The following is a 27,116-nucleotide window of genomic DNA, read 5'->3' as shown; positions in this document are numbered from 1 at the left end:
GGATAAGGTTGGAACTTACGAACTACAACTACCTGAAGGGAGGGTGCAGGGAGGTGGGCGATGGTCTCTGCAGCCAGGGGACAGGAGATGGGACAAGGGGCAATGGGCTCAAGCTGCCCCAGGGCAGGGTCAGCTCAGCTGGGAGGGAAAAGTTCTTCCCTGGCAGAGCTGTCAGGGCCTGGCCCAGGCTGCCCAGGGAGGGGCTGAGTCCCCAGCCCTGTGGGTGTTTAACAGGGGGGAGATGAGGTGCTCAGGGATCTGGTTTAGCCCAGGACAGGGACGGGTGGACTCGATGATCTTGAAGGGCTCTTCCAGCCCTGTGATGCTGGGATTCTGTGATTCTGTGACTGTCAGTGCAGCAACCAACAACAGTGGGGTCTGCTTGTGACGGGGTCTGTGTGGGGGTACAGTGGCCCAGCATGGACACAGCTCTATGGGACAGCTCCAGGCAGGCCAGCAAAGCCAGTCCTGTGTCAGGAACAGCTTTGCCCCGAGGGCGGTATGGACACCGGTGGGAGCACACAGGCAGCCTTCCCGTGCAGGATGGTGCTGTGGGGCTGATGCAGCATGGAGTCAGCAGGTCGGGAGGCATGGTGAGAAGCCAGCCATCAGAGCCATGGGGCTGACCCCTTGGGGCATGGAGACTGCCTGGCACTCCAGCACTGCTGGTGCCAGTGCCCAGCAGCCATGAGCGAACGGTAGTGCTGTCATGACGCTGCCAGCACCCCCCGTGTGCACCTCCAGACCTGCCAGGAACCAGCGTCCTGGGAATGTCCATGGCCAGTGCAAGTCGGTGCTGCAGAGTGAGCACAAAAGGGCACAGACAGGAGGGGCAGCACCCACTTCACACAGGGATGTCTGCTGACAGCAGGCTCCTGGCACCGGCTCTGCGCCCGGGTGACTGCCCGTCACCGACAGACAGGAGCACAGTCACAGAATCACAGAATCCCAGCCTGGTCTGGGTTGGGAGGGACCCCAAGGGTCCCAGAGCTCCAACCCCCTGCCACAGGCAGGGACACCAACCTCCAGGCCTGGAGCTACACAAGGCTGCCCAGGGCCCCAGACAACCTGGCCTTGAACACCCCCAGGGACGGGGCACCCACCCCCTCTCTGGGCAGCCCCTTCCAGCCCCTCACCACTCTCTCTGCAAAGAACTTCCCCCCAGTCTCTCCTCTCCCCATTCCCTCCTCCAGCTTCACTCCAGCCCCTTGTCCTGCCAGTCTCTGCCCTTTAACAAGCCCATTCCCCTCCTGTTCCTGGGGTCCCTTCAGGGACGGGGAGGCTGCAGTGAGGTCCCCCCACAGCCTTCTCTTCTCCAGGCTGACCCAGCCCAGCTCCCTCAGCCTCTCTGCCTGGGGAGGCTGCACAGCCATTCTGGTCACAGCTGCCCACAAGGACCAGCAGACAGACTCTCCCCACCGACAGCTGAACACCCCTGTTTGACAGTCAGGATGCTCCTTCAGCAGCATCCCCATCCAACTCTCCCACCCTGCCTTTTAAAGCAGTGACAGTTTGTCGCTGGGTAAGCGCTTGCTCAGGGCTGGACTGTCCCCCCTGAGCTGCAGTGCCACCTCTCCAGACATGCCAGTGTCACCCGTGTTCAGATGGGACAACCACCATCTAGTGGTACGTGAAGGCCATGTCACCTCGGTGGCTTTCCTGAGGAGTCTTTACAAGCACCAGACCCACCTCAGCACCCTCCCCTTCTTTCTCCAGGTCAGATCCACAGAGTCCCTCAGCAAACCAAACCGGGGAACCCCCAAACCAGAGGGTGAGGAACAAACGGCTCCAGGAATGAAACAACAGCAGATGGGAGCTTAGAGGAGCCAGGAATCCCCACTCTACAGCATGACTTCTGGCATCAAGCAAGCAGGGTTTTATAAAGGAAGATGTATAGTGAAGCACATTCCTTAACCAGAGCCAGGGTGGGCGCAGGCTGCCACGAGACCCCCTCCAGCACTGCCCTCAGATGTACAGCCTCCTCCAAGGGAGCTGGGCGTTTCCCTGCACCCCCTGAGCCCACCCACCTCGCTGAGCAGCAGGTCTGGTGCTCAGGACACCGCAGATTAATCACCAGACACATCATCAAGCATCCAGCCAGACCGACACTGGTGCTGACAGCAAGGCATGCGTCCCGCCTCCCCCTCAGCAGAGGCTGCGCCCACGGAGGACACAGAGAGGCACAGAGCATCCCTTCCTCACCTGCACCTCTCTGTGTGCCCTCAAAAACGGAACTTCCCCCCGAAAAAACCAGTGCCAAGCCCTTCTCAAACACGCTGCTGGTCTGTAGGTGCAGCTAATTTACCTTCACATGCTAATTGGGTGCTTTTCTCAGCAAATGGCCAATTACATGCCTAATAAGCCATTTCTGGACACAAAGATCTAATTTGTGTGCACAATCCTGCTAACTGTGAGCCCAAACCGGGCTCTGAGTCCTGCCAGCCTTCTCCCTGTTACCTGCACAGCCTGCTTGTCATCCAGCAAAGGCATCAGCAGCTGTGACACTCTTTAAGGACTCAATTGATGTAACTGGCCCAGATCAAGTGTCATTTCACACCCAAACACTCCCTGGTGTTCACACAACTGTTTCCCTTTGTTTTTTAACACTCAGCCTTTCATGGCTCAGGTGCACTTGGCTGAAGGGCTCCACACCACCCCTTTGCTCCACCTTTGCCTACCAAGACTCCGAGAAACGTTTGGTGGTGCCCACCAAGCAGACCTCTGCCAGCAGAAAGCACACCTGGACAACACCCAAAGTCTGCAGTAGTACCTGCTCTGGCTTGATGGGCTCAGTCGTGGTGAAGATGTCAGAGTAATGCTGCCTCTCAAAGACTCGGTCCAGCACCTCCAGCTGCTGCTGAGTGAAAAGGTCTCCACGCATCTGCTTCCGAAGAAAATCTCTTCCTGGGAGAGAGTGGCCATTGGGTACTGGAGATTCCTGAATGCCTGTCAGAGAGGAGAGAGAAGACAGAGCGTAAGGAGGTGTCACAAGGCTGGGACCTGCAGAGGACCATCCACGGACACGGGGACCCCTGTGCCCTATCACCACACAGACACTTTGGGAGGGTGTCACAAGACACCTACTGCCAGAGGATGCTCTGACTGCTCTTCCCCTGCAGCAAACTCCCCACACAATTTATCACTGATATTTCACACATCGTTTAAAGTCAGAGCAGAGGACAATGGCCACCTCTTTGCCTGCATCACCTTCACAGCACCACCCGAGAGCCTGTCCGGTTCCTGGTCCAGACACAGGATGACACAGGGTGAGCTCAGCACCTGGCACTACAGTCAAACTGAGTCAGCTCCAGCAGACCCGCTCTGCCCAGACACTTCAGTCCCTTCCTATGGCACCTCTGGTCCTGCACAGTGAAGCGCTGAGCTATGGCATTGGGGGGCAGGGACCCTCCACCCAGGGGCTCCCCGTGGCTGGCCAGGCACCCCCATGGCACAGGCACTACCTGTGCCACCCTGGGACAGAGACGGGGTGTCCCTGGCCTGTGCCACCACCACAAGGCCCAGCCAGACCCGACCCCATGCGCTCTGCTGGCACTGCCATTCCACTCTGCATCTCTTAACCTCCTGCTGTGATCAAAGCCAGGCCCCTGAGGCGCTTTCCACTCTCTCCCCTCTGGCAGAGATCCCCAGGAGAAGCCGCAGGGCCTGCCCGTGGCTGAGCAGCGTGAGGGAGGCTGGAGGCACGGTCAGATGGGCAGCTTGGAAAGGCTCTGGCAGTGCAGGGCCCTGTTTCACTTCGCCTCCTGCAGAGTCACAGAGGTTTCCCACTTCTCCCCCACCTGTCAGCGCTGGAAATGTGTCTTTTATGCACTGGAAGCTGAGGTCTGCAGTATTCCCAGGACTCCAGGAGGTGGAACTCCAAGAACAACAGTAAACATCAGGCACGGCACCGCAGAGGAAGCGCTTTACAAAGGGAACCCGCTGCCCAGAGAGCTCTGAGGAGCTCAGCTGGAATGTGCCTCAGGACAGGCCTTCCCCAGGCACCGCCGTGGGACGCTGTCCCAGGGGTCTGCAGGGGACCCCCCCCTGCTGCTCGGGCCTCCTCCAGCCGGCTCTGCATCAGGTTCAGACCCCGTGCTGCTGCTGACCCCGGCTGTGCCCCCCCTGCACGTGCAGCTGCCAGCAGCAAGGGGGATGCCCAGCAGACAGGACCCCTGATCAGACCCACCAGCACCACTGGATTCTGCAAAAACCACCATGCATTCAGAAAAGCAACCTGCTTTGAGACACATCTTCCAAACTGGGGGGGGAACATCTGGAAATACTGTTCCAACCCCAGTTTCTCTCCTGGAGAGAGTCCAGAGGAGGCTGCGAAGGGGATGAAGGGCCTGGAGCATCTCCCCTGGGAGGAAAGGCTGAGGGAGCTGGGGCTGTTCAGCCTGCAGAGGAGAAGCCTGAGAGGGGATCTGATCAATGGGGATCAAGAGCTGAAGGGTGGGACCCAGGGGCCATGGGCAGCCTCTGCTCAGTGTCTGTGGGGACAGGACAAGGGGCGATGGGCTCAAGTTGGAGCCCAGGGAGTTCCCCCCCCAATGTGGGGAAGAACTTCTTGGCGGTGAGGGTGAGGGAGCCTGGGACAGGCTGCCCAGGGGGTGTGGAGTCTCCTTCTCTGGAGAGATTCCAGCCCTGACCTGTCCTAGGGACCCTGCTTGGGCAGGGGGTGGGACCCCATGGGCTCTGGGGGTCCCTTCCAGCCCCTGTGATCCTCTGACTCTCTCACAAACTGCTTGCACCGATCCAGCATCCAACACTACCGATTAATGCTGGAAACATCCTCTTTCTAGCTCAGTAACTTAGGCAAGGAAAGTGTTTCAGCTGCCTGCTCAGAGAAAGCCCTGCAACTTTATCAAAGCACAGAAAACACTGGCTTTTGTCAAGGGCAAGGACCAGTTTATTCACACAAAAAGCCTCTCCTCTGGACGGGAAGCCTCTGCGTGCGCACGGGGCTGTGAGGAAACACCAAGGGATGTAACAGAGCAGTGTGTCTTTAAGTCTTTTTCTTTTTTTTTTAATGATTCTAAATCAAATAACATCTATTAGACCCAGTGTTGGGTTTAGTCAACCATGGCTTATAAAATTAAAATGCTGGTTGCTAGCTGCATGGTGGCAAAAGGCCGGGGAGACCCCATCTCCAGAGCAGGGGAACGCTGGCGTCACGTTCCGGGTTAAACTGGTGTTACTCAGGGTTTGGCACCGTGGTTAGAGCCTCACACAGCTTTGGTCTGAAGGTGGTGATGAAACGGAGCTAAATGACCTGGAAAATGCCCCCTGTGATGCCAGCAGCACTCCTGCACTGATTGTGCACCCAGAGATCAGTTTATAACCAGACCCCACCGTATATGGAGTGGTGAGGGGCTGGAAGGGGCTGCCCAGAGAGGAGGTGGGTGCCCCGTCCCTGGGGGTGTTCAAGGCCAGGTTGGCTGGGGCCCTGGGCAGCCTTGTGTAGCTCCAGACCTGGAGGTTGGTGTCCCTGCCTGTGGCAGGGGGTTGGAGCTCTGGGACCCTTGGGGTCCCTCCCAACCCATGCCATTCTGTGATCCTATGACCCTATGATTCTGTTTAAGGTGGGGCAGCCACCACACATTCCACCAGCAGCACTGGAGTTACAGAGAGCTTGCTCTGAGTTCCGGGGGGTGAACACATCTGGGGGGGCAGCCAGCCCTGGGGCAGGGTCTGGGGGGATCGGCACAGAGACTGCCAAACGCCTGCAGTACCAGCCTGGCTGCACCCACCCCCAGCTGCACATCCCTGCAGCAAGGCCAGGGACCACTGAGGTCCTGAGAAATATGAGGAAGAGGAGGAAGTCTGCCTTTGCAAGGGAAGCCTGTACCAGCTCAGCATCAGAGACCCCAGGAGAGCCACCACCGAGGCGCCTGGGACATGGCTGGGCAGGAGGCAACACCGAGACCGTGAAGGTCAGGACTCAGGCAGGGAGGGCTGCCCCCCACATCCCCTGCACAGAGGTCACTGCCAGCTCTACGTGCCAGCCCCAGGACCCTCTGAGGCTCCCGAGCTCAGCAGCAGGACTGCAGCAAAGCAGCGATGCACAGAGCAGCGTCTGCTGCCAGGGAGGGACCCAGGCTGGGACCACCGCTCAGAGCACCCAGCACCTTCAGAGAGGAGCCTGACAACTGCCCAAACCCATCACACTCCCCCCCATGAACGACAGGACAGCTTGCCCTTTCACCCTGTGCTTCCCAAACTCAGCCCAGCTGCAGGGAGGTGCCCCCTTCTGCTGCACCACGAAGGAGCTGCTGCACACTGTGTGTGACACCTGGAAGGCTGTGAAGGTCTTTGGGACGTGTTTGGCTGTTAGACATCATATAAATGTGAGGTAATTACCATTAGCATTATGCAGTGTTTGAATACACCGGAATATCTTTGGTAATTAAAATACTGTTGGCAGGTCTGAAACACTTTGGGTTATAAACGGGCTCCAGGGAGAGGTGAAAACATTCCTCATACAATCAATGCATCCACCTAGGAGGGTTGTGCTGTGTTGACAGTAGCACCACACGTCTACCCACCTACCTGCAAAGCAATTAGCTCCCAGTCCAGGGCATCCCTCCAGAAATGCTAACGATGAGCATGGACGTAGCCCTCCCCTTAGTGCAAAAGAGGACCAACTCCTCAGGTGCTCCTTGCACCCTTTTCCTCTAGCAGTGGGCACAAAGTGCCATCAGACCACAGTTTCCTGAACCACCTCAGACGTGATGCTCACCTCTGCTCACCCCTGCCAGCACGAGCAGCCAGAAGCACCATGCCTGCTGTGGGTGCCCCAGCACCCAGAGCCGCCCAACACTGCAGGGAGCCCGTGCCACAGGCTCTACCAGCACTAAGCTCCTGCACATGCCAGACTGTCCTGGTCCTGGCCAGGCCAAAGTCAACCTCCCCAGGCAGCCAGCCAAGCTGTGCTGCGTTATCCCAGGGCAGCAGAGTCAGCCAGGGCTGTTCCCACACCACCCGACATCACTGCCCATCACAGGGGCTGGTTGGAGAGAGGCCATTCAATCCCCTGCAGCTCCAGGACAACAACAGTCCTGGTCTCACGACCTCAGGATTGAGTCCTGTGCTCTACCACTACCCCAGCCCTGAGATGAGGACTGTTGTTGTCCTGGAGCTGCACTGAACTGCCTCTCTCTGACCAGCCCCTTTGATGGGGAAGGGATGTCAGGTGGGGTTGGAACAGCCCAGGCTGACCCAGCTCCCCTGTGCTGGCTACCTGGGGACTTGACTCTGGCCTGACCTGAGCCCTCCTGGGCACCCAGCCCCACTCCAGCACCAGCTCAGCTCCCGCTCAGTGCACAGAGCTCCTGTGTCACCCACTCACGATGGGAGGAATTGCCCAGCAGCAGCTCCCCAGCCCCGAGCTCACAGGGTGGGGGACAAGGAATCAAACCTGACTCACACCACGGGGACGGCTGCTGCCCTGTGGCACCTCTCCCAGGAAAGGAGCTGTGGTTTCACAGCAGGAGCCGGGTGCAAGAAGCCCCCTGGCTTGGGCACAGCACCAACACTGCACACTAGCAGAGGTTTCTGATGGCAGGTCAAGGTTTGGCACAACAGATCCCCCTCTGAAGACAGGTACTGTGTCTAGGCTTGTGGGCACAGGGCTGCATCCAGCAGTAACACATCTTTGTGACTTCAGAGGAGGTTATTTTATGGGGACATAAGCAAATCACTGATTAATGACACACTGGTATGGGTAGGCAGGGCCCTCAGCCCCACCAGTGCCCCCCCACCATGGGCAGGGACATTCCCCCCAGCCCAGGGTGCCCCAAGCCCCATCCAACCCAGCCTCAAACCCTGCCAGGGATCCTGGGCAGCCCCAGCTTCTCTGGGCACCCTGGGCCAGGGCCTGCCCCCTCCCCAGGAAGGATTTCTGCCTCCCAGCCCCTCTCCATCCCCCTCCTGCAGCTGAAGGCCCTTCCCCTGGGCCTGGCCCTCCCTGCCTTGGGCACCAGCCCCTCTCCAGCTCTCCTGGAGCCCCTGGAGGGATGGGAAGGGGCTTGGAGCTCTCCCCACATGCAGCCTTCCCTTCTCTTCTCTTCTGCGGGCTGAGCCAGCCCAGCTCTCCCAGCCTGGCTCCAGAGCAGAGGGGCTCCAGCCCTCCCATCATCTCCCTGGCTCCTGGGGACTGGCTCCCACAGCTCCGTGTCCCCCTTGTCCTGGGGACCCCCGAGCTGGAGGCAGCACTGCCGGGGGGTCTGTGTCCCAGAGCAGAGGCAGACCAGATTAGAGCATCCCTTTACAGGTCTGTTTAAAGAACTTGATAAATTCTGATTCCATTTTCCCCCTACTTCTACAGTCAAGAACCTATCCCTGCCATGTTTTCTGAAACAGCAGGAAAACACCTGAGATGGCCCAGCACACACTGCGAGTTGTAGCGACACCAACCAAGTCACTCCCTTGATTTACAGCAGGTTGCTGCTCATCCACTGCAGGGGCTGTGGCCCAAAGTGAGAAGTGACCCAAGACCCTACCTTTACCCTCACCAGAGGATGCTGAGAAGCCCTAAAGCACAGTACTAGGAAAAGATTAACCCCCCTCTTGTCTTTTTTACTCAGAGAGGGACAAGAGCACAGTGTAACCGCTGCATTAGAGGTGTTGTGACGAAGGAGCACAGCACAGACCCCCTGCCCCTACCCCCTGCCCCACGGAGTGGGGCTCCAGTGATGGCTCTCAGCCACCTGAGAAGCACCAGTGATGGCTCACAGCACCTTAGAAGTTGATGCCCACCACAAACCCAGCTGGAACAGCATTCCCAGTGCTGCTAGCGATGCGGATGTGCCACGGAGGGCACATGTCCACGGCACGTCCCCCTGACACGATGCTCTGCCCAGGGAAAAGGGAGTCTCCTGATTTTGGGTTCCCAAGCTGGGTTTGGGTGGGGGGGTTTCAAACAACGTGGTTTCACAGGGTTAATCAAGGAGGTAAACAGCAAGCACCACGAACAGCCCATCGTCATAAAGGACACGGCTCCTGTCTCTAATTTGTACTGTCCAACTTCATTACCTGGTATCATACCTAATTACTCCACCTTATAGGGAAATGCAGGCTAATTAGGAAGGATGTTACTCACCACATTTAAAACATTATGAAGCAAATGAAATATTACCAGGAGGCAAAAAGGTGATTTGTTTCCATGTAGCACGCCTGTAAATTAGCCCAGAGAAGATAAAGTCTTTGTTTAATTACCCTTTGGAAGGCTTTGTTTAAAACCTAAGCTGAATCTTCATGGCACCTCCTCGGGGCTACATGCACCCGGCAGCCTCTCCTCTTGCCAGGGAAGCCTCAGCTCCGGGGCTGTGGTCACGGGGAGAGCTGCCTGTACACTATGTGAGCTTCCCAGAGCACTTATTTCTTTCTCTTTCCAGTGGGCAGCATCGCTGAGAAGCAGCTCTGTGTTTTGAAGTGTCTATCGCCGACCGCCGCGCAAATGTTTTCGGGAGAAATCACTGCATTTCACAAAGACAGGGATGGGCTCTGCCGTAGATCAAAGTGAGAGAGAGGGGGGGAGAAAGATAAATCATCAGAGATCCAAAAATACTTTTCATTTGGAGAAGATATCAGGCCATTTCGGTGGCACTGATGGAGTCTCTGCTCTGTCTCCATTACCCGCTGAAGGCAGCCGGAGTCAGGAGCTGACTGCGCTAGATTATATTCCCTATAAGATGGTCACCGATATATATATATATGATCTTCAACCTCTATTGATTGACCAATTTCACAAGCAAAGACTGGTGAAATGAAGCTGAAATGAACATCATGCTTTAACTCATTGAACCCATCAGGCCTGAGTTAATCTCACTGCCCACTGTCTCTGATAGAATTCAATTGATCAATCATGTTTCGGTGATAGTACCATTTCAGTGGCTTATTGCTTCTTCATTCCAAGGCTTGACCTGTTAGATATACTGGGACCAGCGCTGCTCCTCCTGGAGACACAGAGACCAGCACCCGCCAGCGGCAGCGCATCGCCCTGCTCCCGGCTCACAGAGAGTCGGGGGTGGGTTTGCTGAGCACTCCCACCTCCCCACACTGTTTTATGGGTATTTTGCCAATGTCACAACCAGGGTGTGTTTGAGGACACCAGGAGCCCCCATCCTCTGGTCAGTGCCAGCCACATCCCGCCCCACACCATCCCCCACTTGGGAAAACACCGACTTGGTGGCACATCTGTGCCCAGCCCTGGGTACGGCACGAGCTGCAGCTGGCCTCTGCGCACGCTGCTGGCAGGGACAGCCCTGGCCAGACGCTGCCCAGCGTGTCTGCAGACCCCAGAGCACCAGGGCTGGCTGGGGGTCACCACACCAGCAACTAGCACTGGATGGGGGGGCTCTCCAGCAATGTCCCCCACCCCATTTAAGCGCAGCCTGGGAACAGCCCACTTGCCCCCTGCCCGGCCTCTCTCCTGCCCTTTGCTCCCACACCGTCCCCTGGCACTGCTGGGGCCAAAGGCCGTTTGGACTCTGCTGTGGTCATGGCTGCTCCTCACAGCCAGCAGCAAGCGCGGGTTCCTGGCTCCTGGCAGGGTCTGTCAACCTGGGCTGCACCCCCCTGTCTCCCAGTGGGTAACGCTGACCGTGCCACACCGCTCCCAGCAGCACCGTACGCTGCACGGGGCAGGTCTGGGGGGCGGCTGCCTGCACACCCAGCACCAGCTCCAGAGCACAGGGAAAGAAGCATGACAGGGATCCCTGAGCTGCCCCAGCGCTGCTCATCCCACGGTGCCCAGCGATGCAGCCCATCGGCACGCTCATTGACAGCCAGGCAGCTCCAGATTGCCACAGAGAGGTGGCAGAGCTCCTCGCCACCGTCAGGACACTGCCTGCTCCCGGAGACAGCAGGGGGTTCTGGCTGCTGCATGAGACGAGATGGGAGAGCTGGAGCCCCTCCTGTATGCCCGCAGCGTCGGTGCACGCTCAGGGCACCCCTCCACAGCCAAAAGCAGCCCCTGTGAGCTGGCTGTGGGCATCCCCCACCTCGGGGGCCTTGCTGAACAGAGTAACCTGCCGTCAGACTGCAGCCCACCTCCCTCCCGGCCCTCCCACGCGGCAGGAGCCGCACAGATGGTTCACCTCACGTCCCTGTTCTGTGTCAGGAGGCCCCGAGTCAGCCCCTGTCCCGTGGGTGTCAGGGAAGGTGCAGTGGGACCTCACACCTCAGCCGCACCGATGGCCTGGACACCCCAGCACACGTGTGTGAGCAGTGCCGCTGCGCGGAGCCGCACAGCCTGCGCGCCGGAGAGGGTCTCGGCATCACCAAAGCTGGTGGCACCGTGGGACAGAGGGATGCCAGCCCGGTCAGGTCGGAGCATCCCCCTTCCCTGGCTCCCTGTGACGCATCGGGGCAGTGGCAAAGCTCCTGCCCACCCCAGCAAGGGGCTCAGCAGCAGCCAGAGCCATGCCCACCATCACCAGCCCCGCCACGGGCAGAGCTCGCCCCAGGACTGGTGGAGCTGCTGGGGGGTTTGTGAGTGCCCCTCTGTTATGACTGAGTGATGTCAGGGATACCCTCCCCCTTTGGTGGGGAACGTGGAGGCGCAGGAAGAGACTGACTCGGATGGAGCAGACGGTCCCAGCCCCACACACCCCATGGGCGCGTGCCATGTCCCCTTGTCTCCCACAGCCTTGGGGGTGGTGGGTGCCAGGACCAGTCCCTGCAGCAGCAGGACCCCTCAGCCAGCTGCAGCATCTCCAGGAACCAGCTTGTATTTCTGTGGCTCCCACCGTGTTTAAGGGGAGATGCAACTGCAGCCACTGTATCTACAGAACAGCTCATGACAAGGTTATGAACAAGCGATGGGGAGGAGCTGTGGCTGGCGCTGCTGTGCTCTTTCGGCTCCGCTCAGCAGTGAGCTGTGGAGACATGCACTTCACTTCACGTGCTCCCAGCTACAAGTGCGTTGTGAAGTGGCTGCTGCAAGCTCCTCGGAGCTGATTTCACACAGTTTATACCCACTTCCACACCACAGTGAAAGACATCCTGTCACCATTCCCCTCACGAAGCCACTTCTCAGCTGGCTTGGGCGGCATGGACGAGTTGGTGGTGACACTGTGCTCTGTGTGCTTTGGGAATGCCAAACTGGCGCCTGGTTTTGACCAAATGGGAGAGGATTTACAGCTCTGAAAAGCACTGGGACACCAAAACCTGGCTGCTGGAGGAAAGGCCATGGCAGGACATGTGTACACAGTCCAGCCACGTCCCTGCGAAGAGCAGCGACCATGCGCCACAGCGGCGCTGGGGTGGTGTGACCCCAGGGAGCCCATGGCACGGACAGGGGAGCTGGTAAGGGGACAGTTAAGGGGCCAGCAATGAGCCAGTAAGGAGCCAGTAAGGAGCCAGTAAGGGGCTGGTAAGAAGCCGGTTAAGTAACCAGTAAGGCGCCAGTAAGGAGCCCGTTAAAGAACCAGTAAGGAGCAGGTTAAGGAGCCAGTAAGGAGCCAGGGGAGCCAGTGTGGAGGTTGTGCAGCGTGGGTGGCTGTCACTGCACACCCCGCAGCAGCTACCGCCCACCCAAACCTGACACAGAGTGCCCAACAGCCCCCCAGAGCCGACGCTCCGTGAGGACAGCACAGGCTGTTCCCCCCAACACCTTGAAGGCTTCGCAAAGCACCGTCTGACACACACACACGGAGGAAAGGGAAGCAGAGGAGAGCTCAGCCCTGTCCCAGCTGATGGCCTGGACCTGGCTGGGAGCACGGGCGAGCTCTCCCCAGGCAGCAAAGCCTTCCTCCAGCGCCCTGCTGAACATCACGGTAGAGCTCATCAGGAGCACAGAGGACTGACAAGCTGCTGCACTGCTCCTCCTAAACCCCACATTCCTGGTAAAACCTTCACCAACCCGTGCCAAGGGTTAGGCACAGGCAAAGGGGGGAGAGGGAAGGACTGCAGAGGATGCAGCTGACTCCACCGCCCGCTGCGGATGGAGGATGGATGCTGTGCTCTGTCCAAGGGCTGGAAGGTGTCAGCCCCCCCATCCACTCCTCCCCAGACAGCTCTCACAGAGAGCTGTTCACACCAGCAGATTTCTTGTGTGCATTAGTTAATTAAGGCCTCATTGTACCAAATCAGGAGCTGTGGTCTCAGGCCTGCAAATGTGTGTGCTCACAGCAAGGGAAGACAACGGGAACCACTGTACAACACCGTGCCACAGCACCCCACAGTTACTGTAAGGTAATACAAGCCTATTTGTTTTTACAAGTTGCACAAAGTGCAAGTTTAATGGTCATTTTATATAGATTTGTCCGCATCCATGATTTCACAGAACCATAGAGTCACCAGGCTGGAGAAGCCCTTCAAGCTCACTGAGTCCAACTGTCCTGTGCTAAACCAGATCCCTGAGCACCTCATCTCCCCCATGTTAAACACCCCCAGGGCTGGGGACTCAGCCCCTCCCTGGGCAGCCTGTGCCAGGCCCTGACAGCTCTGCCAGGGAAGAACTTTTCCCTCACATCTGACCTGACCTTGGATTAAACTTGGGAACAATCAACACTTAAATATCCTCCACAGCTGTGTAATGTGGGTCTTTACACCCCAAGAACTTCTGTTGGCTTCTCACACCCAGCAGCCGGGTCTGTGCACCCACCTTCCCTCAGCTCCCTGGCACTGCCCACAGCGTGCCTGAGCATCGCTGGGACGCGGGTGCTGCCAGCACCCCCCTGTTACTGAGCAGCATCCGCGGGCTCAACGTGGCACCGCGAGTGGAGCGCGGCGCTTCCCACGTCTGCCTCCTCCGAGCACAGAGCTGGGCAACGGAGAAGGTCCATGAAGCCGCCTCCGGAAGGTGGTTTCTGGATGCCACTGAAGTCCCCAGGGCCACCCACCACTGCAGCTCGTGACAGCAGCTCCACAGCCAGGGCTCTCCTGACGCTGCCCTGGGGGAGATGCTCACGGCTGCAGCCCACCCTGCTGCGCGGGGAGGTCTGTGGCAGCCCCCAGCCCCCTCCTCCGGATGGGAGCTCACGATGCCGACACCGCCCTGGCTCTCACATCTGGGACAGGCACGGCAGAGGGAGCAGGATGCCAGCACCAAGCCCCAGGCAAAGCACCCAGCACGCAGACACCAGCTCCACAGCACGCTGACCTCAGCAGCCCGTGTCACGGCGAGGAGGAGGAGCAGCCGCAGCACTGGGGCCCAGCTGCATCCCACCAGCTGCTGTGTCCGGGGTCCCGTCAGTCCCCAGCACACCCCAGGACCTGCGTGCCAAGCTGGGCCGGGCTCCGTGACCTGGGGTGCTGCGGCGGGCGGCGCTTGGTGGGGAGAGGGGCTGGCAGCGCGTGCCAGGGCAGGGGAAGCTGCTGTGTTGGCTGTTGAGCTGCAGAGTTGGCTCTGATTGTTGCTGTTTGGGTGTTGTAGGTGCGCTGGTGCCGCCGCGCTCCCGGCTCATCCCACAGGTGACAGAAAGGCAGCTGGTGACCCGCAGAGAACGACACCCTCTGGGTCTACCTGTACCTTACAGTGCTGCCCCAACCACACTGGGCAGGGAACAGAATTCATCAGCCAAGATCTTCCTTTTAAGGAGAAACAGCGTAGGTCTTTGCTAATTACCCTGATTAATTAGTGTCACCTCAACATCAATTATTTATCCCGCAGCAGACTCGGCCATCTACAGCGCAAGTGCAGCGGGACCTCACCGCACACAACACTGGTACCTCATGACCCGCCTTCCTTGGGGAGAGGGTGGGTGGGTCACTTTTTGGGTGACATCAGGGGAATTCCTCCAGTGATCTCTCCAGCTGAGACTGTCCTCTTGCTCCTGTCTGGGACCCATGTCCTACCTAATGGGACAGCTCCTTCAGGAAAAAATTATATATATATATATATATATATATATATATATATATATATATATTTTTATATATATATATGGGGTGCCCTATATATCAGCAGAGGGGTGGCAGCAGGGACAGGGAGGGGATTGTCCCTCTCTGCTTTGCCCTCAGGAGGCCCCAGCTGGAGTCCTGTGTCCAGAGCTGGGGCCCCAGGACAAGAGAGATGTGGGGCTGGTGGAGAGGGGTCAGAGGAGCCACAGGGATGCTCAGAGGGCTGGAGCAGCTCCCCTACGCAGAGAGGCTGAGGGAGCTGGGCTGGGTCAGCCTGGAGAAGAGAAGGCTGTGGGGGGACCTCACTGCAGCCTCCCCGTCCCTGAAGGGACCCCAGGAACAGGAGGGGAATGGGCTTGTTAAAGGGCAGAGACTGGCAGGACAAGGGGGCTGGAGTGAAGCTGGAGGAGGGAAGGGGGAGAGGAGAGACTGGGGGGAAGTTCTTTGCAGAGAGAGTGGTGAGGGGCTGGAAGGGGCTGCCCAGAGAGGGGGTGGGTGCCCCGTCCCTGGGGGTGTTCCAGGCCAGGTTGGCTGGGGCCCTGGGCAGCCTTGTGTAGCTCCAGGCCTGGAGGTTGGTGTCCCTGCCTGTGGCAGGGGGTTGGAGCTCTGGGACCCTTGGGGTCCCTCCCAACCCAGACCAGGCTGGGATTCTATGATTCTGTGATACATGGCTAGAGCTTGGCAAAGGATTTTCAAAGCCTGATGGGTCCAAATGCCAGTCTCTGCTCCCAAGAGCCCACAGGCCTGAATGTGACACACAGCTCTGGCCTCTCTGGATCGCCTGGTGCCAGGGCAGGAGATCCCAGGCCAGGGATCTGAATCTGCCTGCACCGCCGACCTGCAGCCATGGGGGGATTTTTGAGGCTTTTTCTTCTGCAGGAAAGCCCTGACTGACTGAAACCAAATCTGGCTCGCCGGTGGGGGCTGTTTCTGAGGAAGTCAGTGTGTGACACAGAGCTCTGCTGGGAAAGTCCTGAGCGCCTCAGGAGAGCCCAACCTGAGGCCATCAAATGAAAAACATCTCAGCTTTCCATTTCAAAGTGATTTCTGCATCTAAATATAGAACCACAGAACCACCGAGGCCAGAAGGGACCTTCAAGGTGACCAAGCTCATCCGTGACGCCAGCACTGCCAAGCCCACCACGAATGGGCTGGGTTTGGGTGGGGGGGTTTCAAACAACGTGGTTTCAGGGGGTTAATCAAGGAGGTAAACAGCAAGCACCACGAACAGCCCATCGTCATAAAGGACACGGCTCCTGTCTCTGATCTGTATTGTCCAACTTCAGTAGCTGGTACCATACCACACCACACGTGTGTTGGTTCTATCACCCCTGGGATGGTGTCCCAGGGCAGCCTGTCCCAGTCAGAGACACCCTCTCAGTGCAGACATTCCCCCAGACTCCAACCCAAACCTCCCTGGTGCCCCTCGAGGCCGTTTGCTCTCATCACAGGTAGGATGCTCTCCGAGCTGCTCTTCCTGTGGTGGGTGCAGATGTACATAATAACCCAGGAGACCGGACAGTCTGCACAGCCCAACGGGGAGTTACAGCGCGCCGGGGTGTTGGGTGTGAGCACACTCTGGTCTGCTGCCGCCTGTGACAGGCAGGGTCACTCTTTGCTGTAATTCCTGTTGAAAACACTTTGTGCATCACAAAAAATCAAAGTGCTTATGGGGAGTGAGCAGGTGAAGTAGTTTTGGTTAGTCAAGAACCAAAAATATCCCCAACCTTCCACTCTGTGACGAGCAAAGTACAACAGCACTGCTGCTGGTTCAGTCAATACACCCCTTTTCCTCTGAGGAGATTCACTCAGTCCCTAAGAGGAGCTCAGTGTGATTTCTACTTCCCCAACTCTCTTCTTGACTTTATTCCCTTGAATGGGACAGGAACACGCTCAGGATGTGCCCTTCACACACATTTTTCTTCCCCCACAGCCACACACAGATACACAAGCACTTACATCGCAGAGGCCAGCGTTCACACGTGGCTGTGGGCTCCCCACCCCAGCCAAGCCAGCACCAGCAAGGCAAACCCAGAGCCCCACTCGGCTCCTGGGAAGCCTCTCAGAGAGAGTAGAGGGGCTGGGGTTTGGGGTTGGGGTTGGGGTTTTTAGAAAAATGAAGAAAGGTAAGTGTGTTGTACAAAGCTGAGTGCTGCTGCTGCACAACAGGCACGAGGGAAGTGGCTGGGGGGTGCTGGTGCCAAGCAGGGGGTCCGGCAGCGCGGCCACTGCCCCCATCCCTTAGGAAAGGAGGGATCCCCCCACCAGTGCCTGCTGCTGATTCCACTGCTGATTCCACTGCAGACAGACCAACAGCCCGGGGTCTGCTCCACCAGCACCACCGGGACGAGCCGGGAGCACGCCGCCGGCACGGTACGCTGGACATCACCCCCCACCACCCACCCGCACCCGCCGAGCCCCTCAGGCTCACCGAGCCCCATCCACCATCGCGCCCCGTGCCCGGGGGGCTGCCCCCCAGGCTCCAACACGTCCCCATGCCGGTCGGAAGGCGGGCACCGGTCGTTACCGTAACACACTCGATTGTTCTCAGCGGTGCTCCAGCAAATAAAGCCATTAATTACGGCCTCTCCCCCGGCCGCCGTTGGCTGGAGCGGCAATCAGCGCTCAACCCCTCATTGCCTGCTCTCGGGGCGCGCAGACAGATGCCATAAAGATGATGCGCGGCCCACGCCGAGCCCTGCCGGCGCGGCGGCAGCAGGCTGCGCCTGGCAACGGCCGCCACGCTGCTCCCGCACGCCACGCCGTATTTATTTGGCCGGCTGCAGCCGTGGGGGGAGGCAGCCCGTTAGGTGATTATTTTTATCTTACAACGTCAATTTACTTATACTGATTGGCTTCCCGCCGCCCAGTATCAATTAAATTGCAAATGCCTGCTGAAGCTTGTTTTCCCTCTCTTCCCCTTTTCCCCCCCGTTCCCCGTCCTTTCTTCTCTCTCCCCTTCTTTTTCTTGAGAGAGAGAGAGAGACAACCCTATGTTCGAACATAATTTAATTTATTTCCCTTTCCCTATCTCAGAGGAAAATCTATATCTCCCCCTGGAAGGCCATTTGCCCTCCGTTATCGGGAGCTGAGGTATCACAGCGCGGGGCAATTTGTTTCCACCCACTATCGGCAGCCCATCAGGCCGGCTCAGGACCTCTGCCATCCCCAGGCGCCGTACCACGCTGCCACTCACAACTTGTTTCTCACCCACCAGGCACCTGTGTTCAGTTCCCACACGCTGTTCCCACCCCACTCCCACCCACCTCCCCTCCTGTGGTGCTTGTCAGCTGCTGGCAGCCGTCCCCGCCTGTCCCGCTGGTGGGACCCACGTCACCTCCGTGGCCGCTGCCCAGCATCCCCATTCAGGGGGTAACAGCAGCTGTAGCCATTCCTGTCACACGCAGCCGCCTCAGCGCGCTCCAGCACGCGGCGAGCGCAGGGAGGACCCAGCATGGCAGCACAGGTGGGGTCTCCCCGCCTTGCAAAGGGACGGGGGGCTGTGTCCACTCACCAACCCCCTGCCCCTGCAGCACTCAGCCTGCCCTGGGCTGGGGGGGTCTGACCCAGCCATGGCAGCAAAACCACGTGCTGGGCACCCCCTGCTCACTGCTGCCGCCATCCAGAGCAGGTGACGACTGCCAGCACGAGGCCCCAGAACAGCCCCCTTCACCCCAAAACTAACGCCCCACACAACGCGATGCCCTCCTGAGGAGTGTACATCATAGAATCATAGAATCCCAGCCTGGTCAGGGTTGGAAGGGACCCCAAGGGTCCCAGAGCTCCAACCCCCTGCCACAGGCAGGGACACCAACCTCCAGGCCTGGAGCTACACAAGGCTGCCCAGGGCCCCAGCCAACCTGGCCCTGAACACCCCCAGGGACGGGGCACCCACCCCCTCTCTGGGCAGCCCCTTCCAGCCCCTCACCACTCTCTCTGTAAAAAACTTCCACCCAATATCTAATCTAAATCTTCCTTCCTTTAGCTTTAATCTGTTCCCCCCTGTCCTGCCACTGTCTACCCATCCACTGCCTGTGCCATGCAGGAGGCAAAGGCAACAGGACCCAGTGGCACTGCAGGGGCTGGAGGGGCTCAGACAGCACCAGTGACAGAGTCCAGTTTCCCAGCAGCCAGAGGCCAACACCAGCAGTGGGACTGGGACGGTCACCAGGAGGTGAAGTGGAGCAAATGCAGAGGCAAGGGCTCATCTGGGATGGAGAGGGGCCGTGCCCCCAGGGCAGAGCGCACCGACCCCCTGCCCACCCCACCTCCAGCTCCCAGAGCAGGAGAAGCCATGGAGAGCAGCAGACAGTGAACTCAGCCCAGTAAGACCAGTCACCACCCTCTGGATGCGGAGGGGCCCTGGCCAAGGCACCCGTCACGCCCCGTGCTGCACGGGGTGGGGAGCTGGGGGCACAGACACGTCCCCATCACGGTACCCACAAGCAGGCAGCTCTGCCCTGAAAGCACACGTAGCTTCTGTGAATCACACAGGGAGCCAAACTGTCTGCAGTGCATCCAAAAACCCACTGGCCCCTTAGAAAAACACAGGGGTGCTTATTCTGGGATGGCCAGCTACTGGAGCCATCGCAGCAGCACGTGCCATCACCTCCGTGGCAAGGTGCAGGACTGAAGCCAGGTGGGTTTAGCCAGGAGCTGGTTACACCCCTGGGCCCGGTGTTTGGAAGGAGCATTCGGAGATAAAAGCTGGAGCTGTGAGCACCTCTGCATAGCTGTGTCCACAGATACACCACAGGGATACACACGCACGACGACCACCTATATTCCACCTGTCCCTCCACACAGCTAGACCCTACGCTCAGGACAACTGTGGGGGTACCAGGGAGGATGCAGGTGATGAGTGACCGGCTCCTGCAGACCTGGGGGGTGGAGACGGCGCAGCTGCCTGGGATGCACCTGCAGGTTTCTAAGCAGAAGGCTCCAGAATCAATTCTCTGGCAACTGGTTAGATGTGACCAGCTTACAAACTCTGCGCTGGCCTGGGGAAGCAAATTCAAGCAGCACCATTACTTTTTTTTTAAATACCAGAGGTGAGGAAAGCCTCCTGGCTGGGAGAGCCGCAGGACCAACAGAGATGAACGATTTGGGCTGGCTCTCGTCTCCAAGGTGACAAACGGGTGCACAGCAGGTGCGGTGCCGCCGTGGTGCACAGGAAGATTAGTGTCTCTCCCGAGGCGCTGGCGGAGTGAGGTGGGTTTGCCCGGCCATCACCACATCCAGCGCTGCCTGAGGGACCTGGCTGCACGGCCGTGACGTGCAGAGGGCAGCCCCCCACCCAAAACCACTGCCCTGCCCACTGCGACAGCTTCTCCCACAGCATCCACAGCCCTGCACTGCCTGGGGAAGCGCTGCTCTGTGAGGGAGGGATGGGGCAGGGCAGAGGGGAAGCTGGGTGAGAGCTCATCCGGGGTGGTCACCATCAGCCAGGGGCTCCCTCCGCACCGCCAGCCAGGAGAACCCCACCACCAAAGCACCTCTGCGCTCACGGGGCAGGGAGGTGTCGCCGGTATCACCCCACGGGGCCAAGACACCACCTCAACGGCTCCATCTCCACCCACGCTGTCCCAGGAAGGAGCTTACCCAGGAGCTGGCCTTGGCTGCTGAGGGGGTCTGGAAGGGTGACCCCTGCCCAAACACAGACAGGACCCTGGGGTCCCAGAGGTTTGCACTCCTTACCCCTGGAAATGAGACACCCGCTTCCCGGGGAACCATGGAGAGGTTTCTGAGCATCTCCACGCTCTGACCTCCCTCTCCAAGGTATCCTGACCCCCTGAGGTGGCCAGACCACCAGGGAACAGGGACCACGTGGGTGCAAGGGCAGCAGAAGGGGTCAGCTGAGGAGTTACACATATTCAAAACACAAAGCCTCACCATCTAAACAGCTCCAGAAAACCCCTTCCTGGATTCAGGCATGTCTAATTGTGGCCCTCCCACCCTGGACCACCTGCTCCAGGCCCTGGCACCTCTCCCCATCCTCAGTTGATGGGTCCAATCCTTGTGCCCCCAACCAGAGCTGGGCAGAAAAGGACCCATCCCCAAAACCTCACTCTGCCAGAAATGCCACCTCCTGCATCCTCCCATCCAGGAGCAAACACAGCTGAGAACAGGGAGACAACAGGCAGGAGCCAGACCTCAGGGAAGCACCTGGAAAACCGAGGAATCCGAGAAGGAAAAACCCACTACGTGACTGTTTCTTCTTAGTCGAATTATGGGGGGGGGGGGTGTGGAAAAAAGTCAGGCACTGTCAAGCATGAAATCTTATTGGGACAATAGAGATGGAATTGCCACTGCTGACAGTAATGTTTACAAGGGCATCATGTGTCGATGCCGCACAGCATGAAACCAGCAGCCCCGTCTAGCTCTGTGAATTGTAACGAGAGACAAAGTGTCCCATCTGGGACAGGTAGGAATTGTACCACCAAAAACAACCGCTCAGGTGTGAAATCCATTACAGGGCGGACAGGAGGCAGCGCAGAGCAGCCCCGCGGGCACGGCGGGAGGCTCGCTGCAGCCGCAGCAGCCGCCGGTGCGGGCTCTGAGCTGGGGAGACGACTTGCTGGTTGATGTAGGGGTCCCTGACACCCCCCAGCCCAGGACAGGCCGAGCAGAGGGAGCAGGAACACAGCCCGCCCCCAGCCAGGAGCATCGCAGGAGGGTTCCCAGCTAACACACAGATCAGCCACCCAGGCGGGCAGATGCATTGAGCCCTTGTGTCAAGAACCACTTCCACCTCTGAAGGAGGTGAGCGTTGTCCAAAAGCCTCCACCACAAAATCCCCCCTACTCCTAGGAGCTGTACTGAGGGGGCCACAGCCCACCTTACCCTCCAGCATCTGCTCTCCACAGCACCACCCAGGACAGGAGCGTCCTGACACACAGCCAGCCCAGGGAGGCAGCCGAGGGAACCGGGACTCCAGGAGAGCCAAACAGGAGGAATACCTTGACCACAAAGCCCAACTGCTCACAACAACAGGGGCTGGGGTGAGTTCATGGAACCACAGAATCCCAGCCTGGTCTGGGTTGGGAGGGACCCCAAAGAGCACAGAGCTCCAACCCCCTGCCACAGGCAGGGACACCAATGTTCAGTCATTAAGGACATTCGGGTACCTTCACCTGCAGTGCTCACCCACCATGGAGCCTGTGACACGTGGCACCCTCGTGTCCCAGAGTCTCAGGGCTTCTCCCCTGGGCTGTGCCCCAGTCCATGGCAGCACACCACAACAGCGTGCCGCAGCAGGTGAAGCAGCTGGTGTGGAGAGCTCACAGCAGCTCCCGCTGGCAACGCAGCAGCCCCCAGGCAACACTCAGCATCCCACCCAGGACTGTTTCCAGGAGGCAAAACCGAGCTCTGCCGCGTGAGGTGGCCTCTGCTCTGTGTGCTCCAGATGTCTCCTCACTGCTAGTTTGGGTTTCAGATTGCCATCCTCACTCTTTTGGTGACAGGACTTGCATACAGCACCTGGAAGCAGCACCATCCCTCAGCAACACCATCCCTCCCACACAGCAACACCCCTACGGTGCTCGTCGGCACCCCAACTGGGTCCTACCAGGACCTTCCCAGGCTCTGCGCCCACGTCCGAGGTGCTGGAGCACCACAGTGGTGGGCTGCAGAAGTTCCTGAGCAAACAACCTGCCAGCAGAGCAGCACATCCTCCCCCAGAGCTGACCAAAGACTCTGGGAGAGGGGCAGGCACAGCCCCACCCCGCTACTGGCTGCTGGAGGCTGGTTTAGGAACACAAAGCGCCCGTGTGACCAGCAAGCTGTGGCTGCTGCCAGTCCCTGACAGGCTTCCAACACCCCGACCCCTCTGTGGACACCTCTCTCACCATGCTACAAATTTGAACTGGATTTTGCTCCAACCTGGGGCCTGGGGAGGCACCTCAGCCAACCTCCCACGCTCCCCAGCCTCCGTCTGCAACCTCCACCTACAGCAGCAAAGGAGAACCTGCCTCCTGCTACAGACATAACCTCGGAGTAATTACCATAAGTATACTTTAACTACAAATGCCTCTCAGCAGAACCTAAGAGGGGATTAGGCATGGGGAAAACTCCACACACACATCTTCTAGGCACCTGCCAGAGGAAAAGATGTTGGCTCCTCGCAGAAGTCTGGAGAAGCTAGGGCTGCCCCCAGGTCCCTGGCAGGGTTCATGGACAGGCTGGATGGGGCTTGGGGCTGGGGGTAGGGAGCACTGGGGTGATCAGGGGGCCCTGCCCACCCAAACCAGTCTGTGAGTCTGTGATTCTCTGGTTCTCCAACAGCTTTTCCCGCTGCTGAAGTGATGGGCAGCATCACAGGGACAGTCACTGCCCCAGCAGTGAGAACATACAGCATAAGGAAGCAGCCGTGTGGGTTCCACAGCCCAGCTTCTCAGGGGAGGAGCAGCAACCGCCGCGGCTCTGGCAGGACTCTGAGGAAGGGTTGCTCTGGGGGTACCTGGGGGGCATCAGCGGGAGCGCCGTGCTGGGCTCTGTCACCACAGAGAGCAGGGAACAGCCCTCATCCTCCCAGGGGCACAGACAGGAAGGAAAAGCCCAGCCCAAGGGAGAAGCCCTGAGATGCTGCCTGAAACAGGCTGAGAGTTGTTCTTGGTGGCAGTTCACACCTCATCTATGGGGCGCAGAGTCCCTGGGGCGGGCAGGGGCACCCTGGGCTTTCCCAGCCACTCTGCATCTTCCACATGCACAGTCTGCTCAAGAGAAGAAAAAAGAGGAGGGATTTGGCTTTGTGTGCAGCACCTCTGGGTGCCCTGCCATCCATCCATCCTCCAGCTGGCTGCAGGTGAGGGAGCTGCTGCTCTCCCTGGGCTGGCACCAGGCAGAGCACCGGGGCTGGCAGCCGTGCCACAGACACTGCGAAATCCACCTTCCCCCATCTCCATCCCCAGTCCTGCCCTGGGCTCTGCGCTCCAGCACAGGAACCACTGTCCTCTGTAACACCTCAGCTGCACCCTGGCACCATGACAAGCTTCTGGAGTGTTCTCTGGCCTAGGGCACCCGGGCCACAACATCAGCCTGTGGGTACGAGCCCGACACTTCGGTGAGCTCGGTACAACCAGCCACTCACACAGCCCTCTGAAGCCACCACGGTCACCAAGCCTGATGCAGACTGCCCCACAGCCAGCCCTGCGCCTCCTTCCAGCATCCACTGGGTATGGGGGTGGACTGAAATCAGTGAGAATATCCCGCAAAAGCCATGAGAGGCCACAACTGGCAGGTCCCAGCACACACTGCACAGCTCCCTCTAGCAGTAAGTAACCCCCGGTGTGACCAGCACACACAGGCCAGGGCAGACACGAACCAAACCAAAGCTCCCTGCCTCAGGACACCCCAGTTCCCTGCGCCTCACCAGGAACCACCACCCATCAGCCACAGCAGTTACAGCTTACAGCTCCAGCAGGAAAAGCCGTCTCAGGGAGACACTGTCCTTCAGGAGTCCTGGAGCCTGTCATTTCAGCCAAGGCAACAGTTCTGGCTTTGAAGCCCAGGGAAGTGTGAACCAAACCTTGGGGCAGATGTCAGCCCTGCCCAACACACCCAGTGCCGGCGCCGCACCCTGCCAGCCGCCGGGGAGGCAGCTCACCTCCGGCACGCAGGGGAACCCAGGCACAGCCCTGCCCGGGAGGCAAGCAGACCTGGGGGTGGGACAGAGACCCTGGCCGTGGGGATGACAGTGTACACAGCGGGACTGCCGAGAGCCACACTGTGCCACGAGGGACAGAGACCCTGGCCCAGCTGTGCCCCAGCACCAGCAGTGCCCAGTGAGCACGGACAAGGTGAGGGGGGAACCGTCACCATTTCCAGGGACACAAAGGATGCCTGACACAGAGATACGTATCCACCTTGTGTAGCTCCAGGCCTGGAGGTTGGTGTCCCTGCCTGTGGCAGGGGCTTGGAGCTCTGGGACCCTTGGGGTCTCTTTTAACCCATGCCATTCCATGGTTCTACAATATGGGATGCTCAGAGCGACGCTGCTACTACAGAGGTGCCCAATGGTTCACTTGACCCTCCAGCACCGAACCTTCCACGTGGGAGCAGCCCCAGGTCTCCCTGAGCACCGTCTGCTGCCGTCCCAGCCTCCCTCCCCAGGGGAGCACAGGCAGAGCTGCCCACAGCTCCCAGAGCTGCCCCGACACCCGCGCTCGGCCGGCGCTGACAGACCCCAGCCACACATACCCACACACAGTGGAAAGGGGCTGTGACACAAACCTCCTCCTCACTCCAGGGCAGCACTCGAGGAGAAAGTCACAGAAATAACCGGGTGCACCAACAAACCCCAAACAACCACCTTCTCCCTTCCTGGGTTTGTTCTTCAGCCCTCCCACCATCATCATCCGTGGCACAAAAAGCTAATTGTGAGTCTGTGAATAACACAGTAAGCCCATCCTGAGAGAAAAACCTGGTATCACGTCTCTGCACACATCTGTAGGGGCCAGAGGCACCACTGCTGTGTGCCTACACACTCAGTATAAACACATCCATATCTCAGGATCTCCTCCTCTCCAGACCCAACTGATTTCTCAACTGATTTTTTATTTTCTGTGACAATACTTTCTTCTCACTGTCTGAGCAAGATTTTAATGATCACCATTGTAACCTGCAGCTGCACACTCCCATGTACTTGTTCCTCTTCCACCTCTTGTTGAATGTGTGTGTAAAATTATTTTATATTATATTTGTATAATATATTTTATATTTACATTGTAAATTTATTTTATACTCTCATCTATAAAAAACATCCATCAACATCAGCACGTCCTGCTCCTCCACAAAACCTGCTTGTTCCCCTTGGAAAAGGCATCCCTGCCAAAGGAGCCTGGCCACTCCCAGCACTGACGCTGTCAGGATGGGCTGACAAGACATTTACCCCCGGACTGGATTGTAGCTGAGCCTGTATGAAGAGGTTACAGCCGGAAAAGCATCCAGCACTCGACAGCTCCTGATGGGAACAGCTGGAGCTACAGCAGGGCTGCGAGGAGAGCTACGAGTCGGGCTGTGCACGAACACAGCCCTGGGAAAACGCCTGCCCCACCCCGGTGCTGGAGCAGAGCTGTCCAGAAAGCAGGGGCCCTGGGGACAGCACTGGGAGAGGAGTGACACACGTGCCTGACATGCTGCTGGCTGGGGAAGGGCAGCTGCGCCGGCGGGGAGCGCTCCTGCCACGGGACAGGCGCAGGGAGAGCACCCACAGGGGAGCATCACGGGTGGCTGGGGCGACACCAGCCCATCTCTCCAGCCCCTCAGGGGATGGGGACGTGGGGCCATGGGGATGGCTGGTCACCCAGGCATGCCCCCACACCCACAGGGACCCCATGGGGTCATGCACTGGCACTGGAATCCCGGAGCAGCGGGATGCCGGCATCCCCAGGGGCTCTCGTGGGACACGCTCACGGGTAAGCACACGATGGCCATCAGAGCTGGGATGCTCCTGCTGTCCCACGGCGCTGACGGGACTTCACAGAATCACAGAATCATAGGGGTTGGAAGGGACCCCCAGAGCCCATGGGGTCCCACCCCTGCCCAAGCAGGGTCCCTAGGACAGGTCAGGGCTGGAATCTCTCCAGAGAAGGAGACTCCACACCCCCTGGGCAGCCTGTCCCAGGGCTCCCTCACCCTCACCGCCAAGAAGTTCTTCCCCACATTGGGGGGGAACTCCCTGGGCTCCAATTTGAGCCCATCGCCCCTTGTCCTGTCCCCACAGACACTGAGCAGAGGCTGCCCATGGCCCCTGGGTCCCACCCTTCAGCTCTTGATCCCCATTGATCAGATCCCCTCTCAGGCTTCTCCTCTCCAGGCTGAACAGCCCCAGCTCCCTCAGCCTTTCCTCCCAGGGGAGATGCTCCAGGCCCTTCATCCCCTTCGTAGCCTCCTCTGGACTCTCTCCAGGAGATCCCTGGCTGTTGGATCCCAGGGAGCCCAGCACTGGACACACCACTCCAGTAGGGCCTGAGCAGGGCAGAGCAGAGGGGGAGGATCCCCTCCTGTCACCTGCTGCCCACACTCCTCCTGATGCCCCCAGGATCCCATTGTCTCTCTCAGCCCCAGGGCACACTGCTGGCTCATGGCCACCCTGTCACCCACCAGCAGCCCCAGGTCCTTCTCCACAGAGCTCCTCTCCAGCAGGTCACCCCCAGCCTGTCCTGATTCCAGCAGTTATCCCTTCCCAGGTGCCAGACTCTCCACTTGCTTTTGTTGAACCTCATCTGGTTTCTCCCTGCCCAGCTCTCCAGCCTGTCCAGGTCTCGCAG

The 27,116-nt window shown here is 58.9% G+C and overlaps 1 protein-coding gene across 9 annotated transcripts in view; it reads right to left on the bottom strand.

Annotated features, from left to right (window-relative positions):
* Nucleotides 1–27,116, bottom strand: part of PAX5 (paired box 5) — a gene marked incomplete at both ends in the record, with an annotated part of 127,537 nt that overhangs the window by 73,833 nt on the left and 26,588 nt on the right. For all 9 annotated transcript variants that reach the window (XM_084279027.1, XM_084279028.1, XM_084279029.1 and 6 more), the window contains one exon: nt 2,771–2,946. In XM_084279027.1, coding sequence (XP_084135153.1) covers nt 2,771–2,946 — 176 coding nt within the window. The remainder of the gene's footprint in view (nt 1–2,770; nt 2,947–27,116) is intronic.

Source organism: Gallinula chloropus (assembly GCF_964237585.1).
Source record: "Gallinula chloropus genome assembly, chromosome: Z".
In the NCBI taxonomy this organism is placed as follows: Eukaryota; Metazoa; Chordata; class Aves; order Gruiformes; family Rallidae; genus Gallinula; species Gallinula chloropus.
This window is presented reverse-complemented; position numbering and strand designations above follow the sequence as displayed.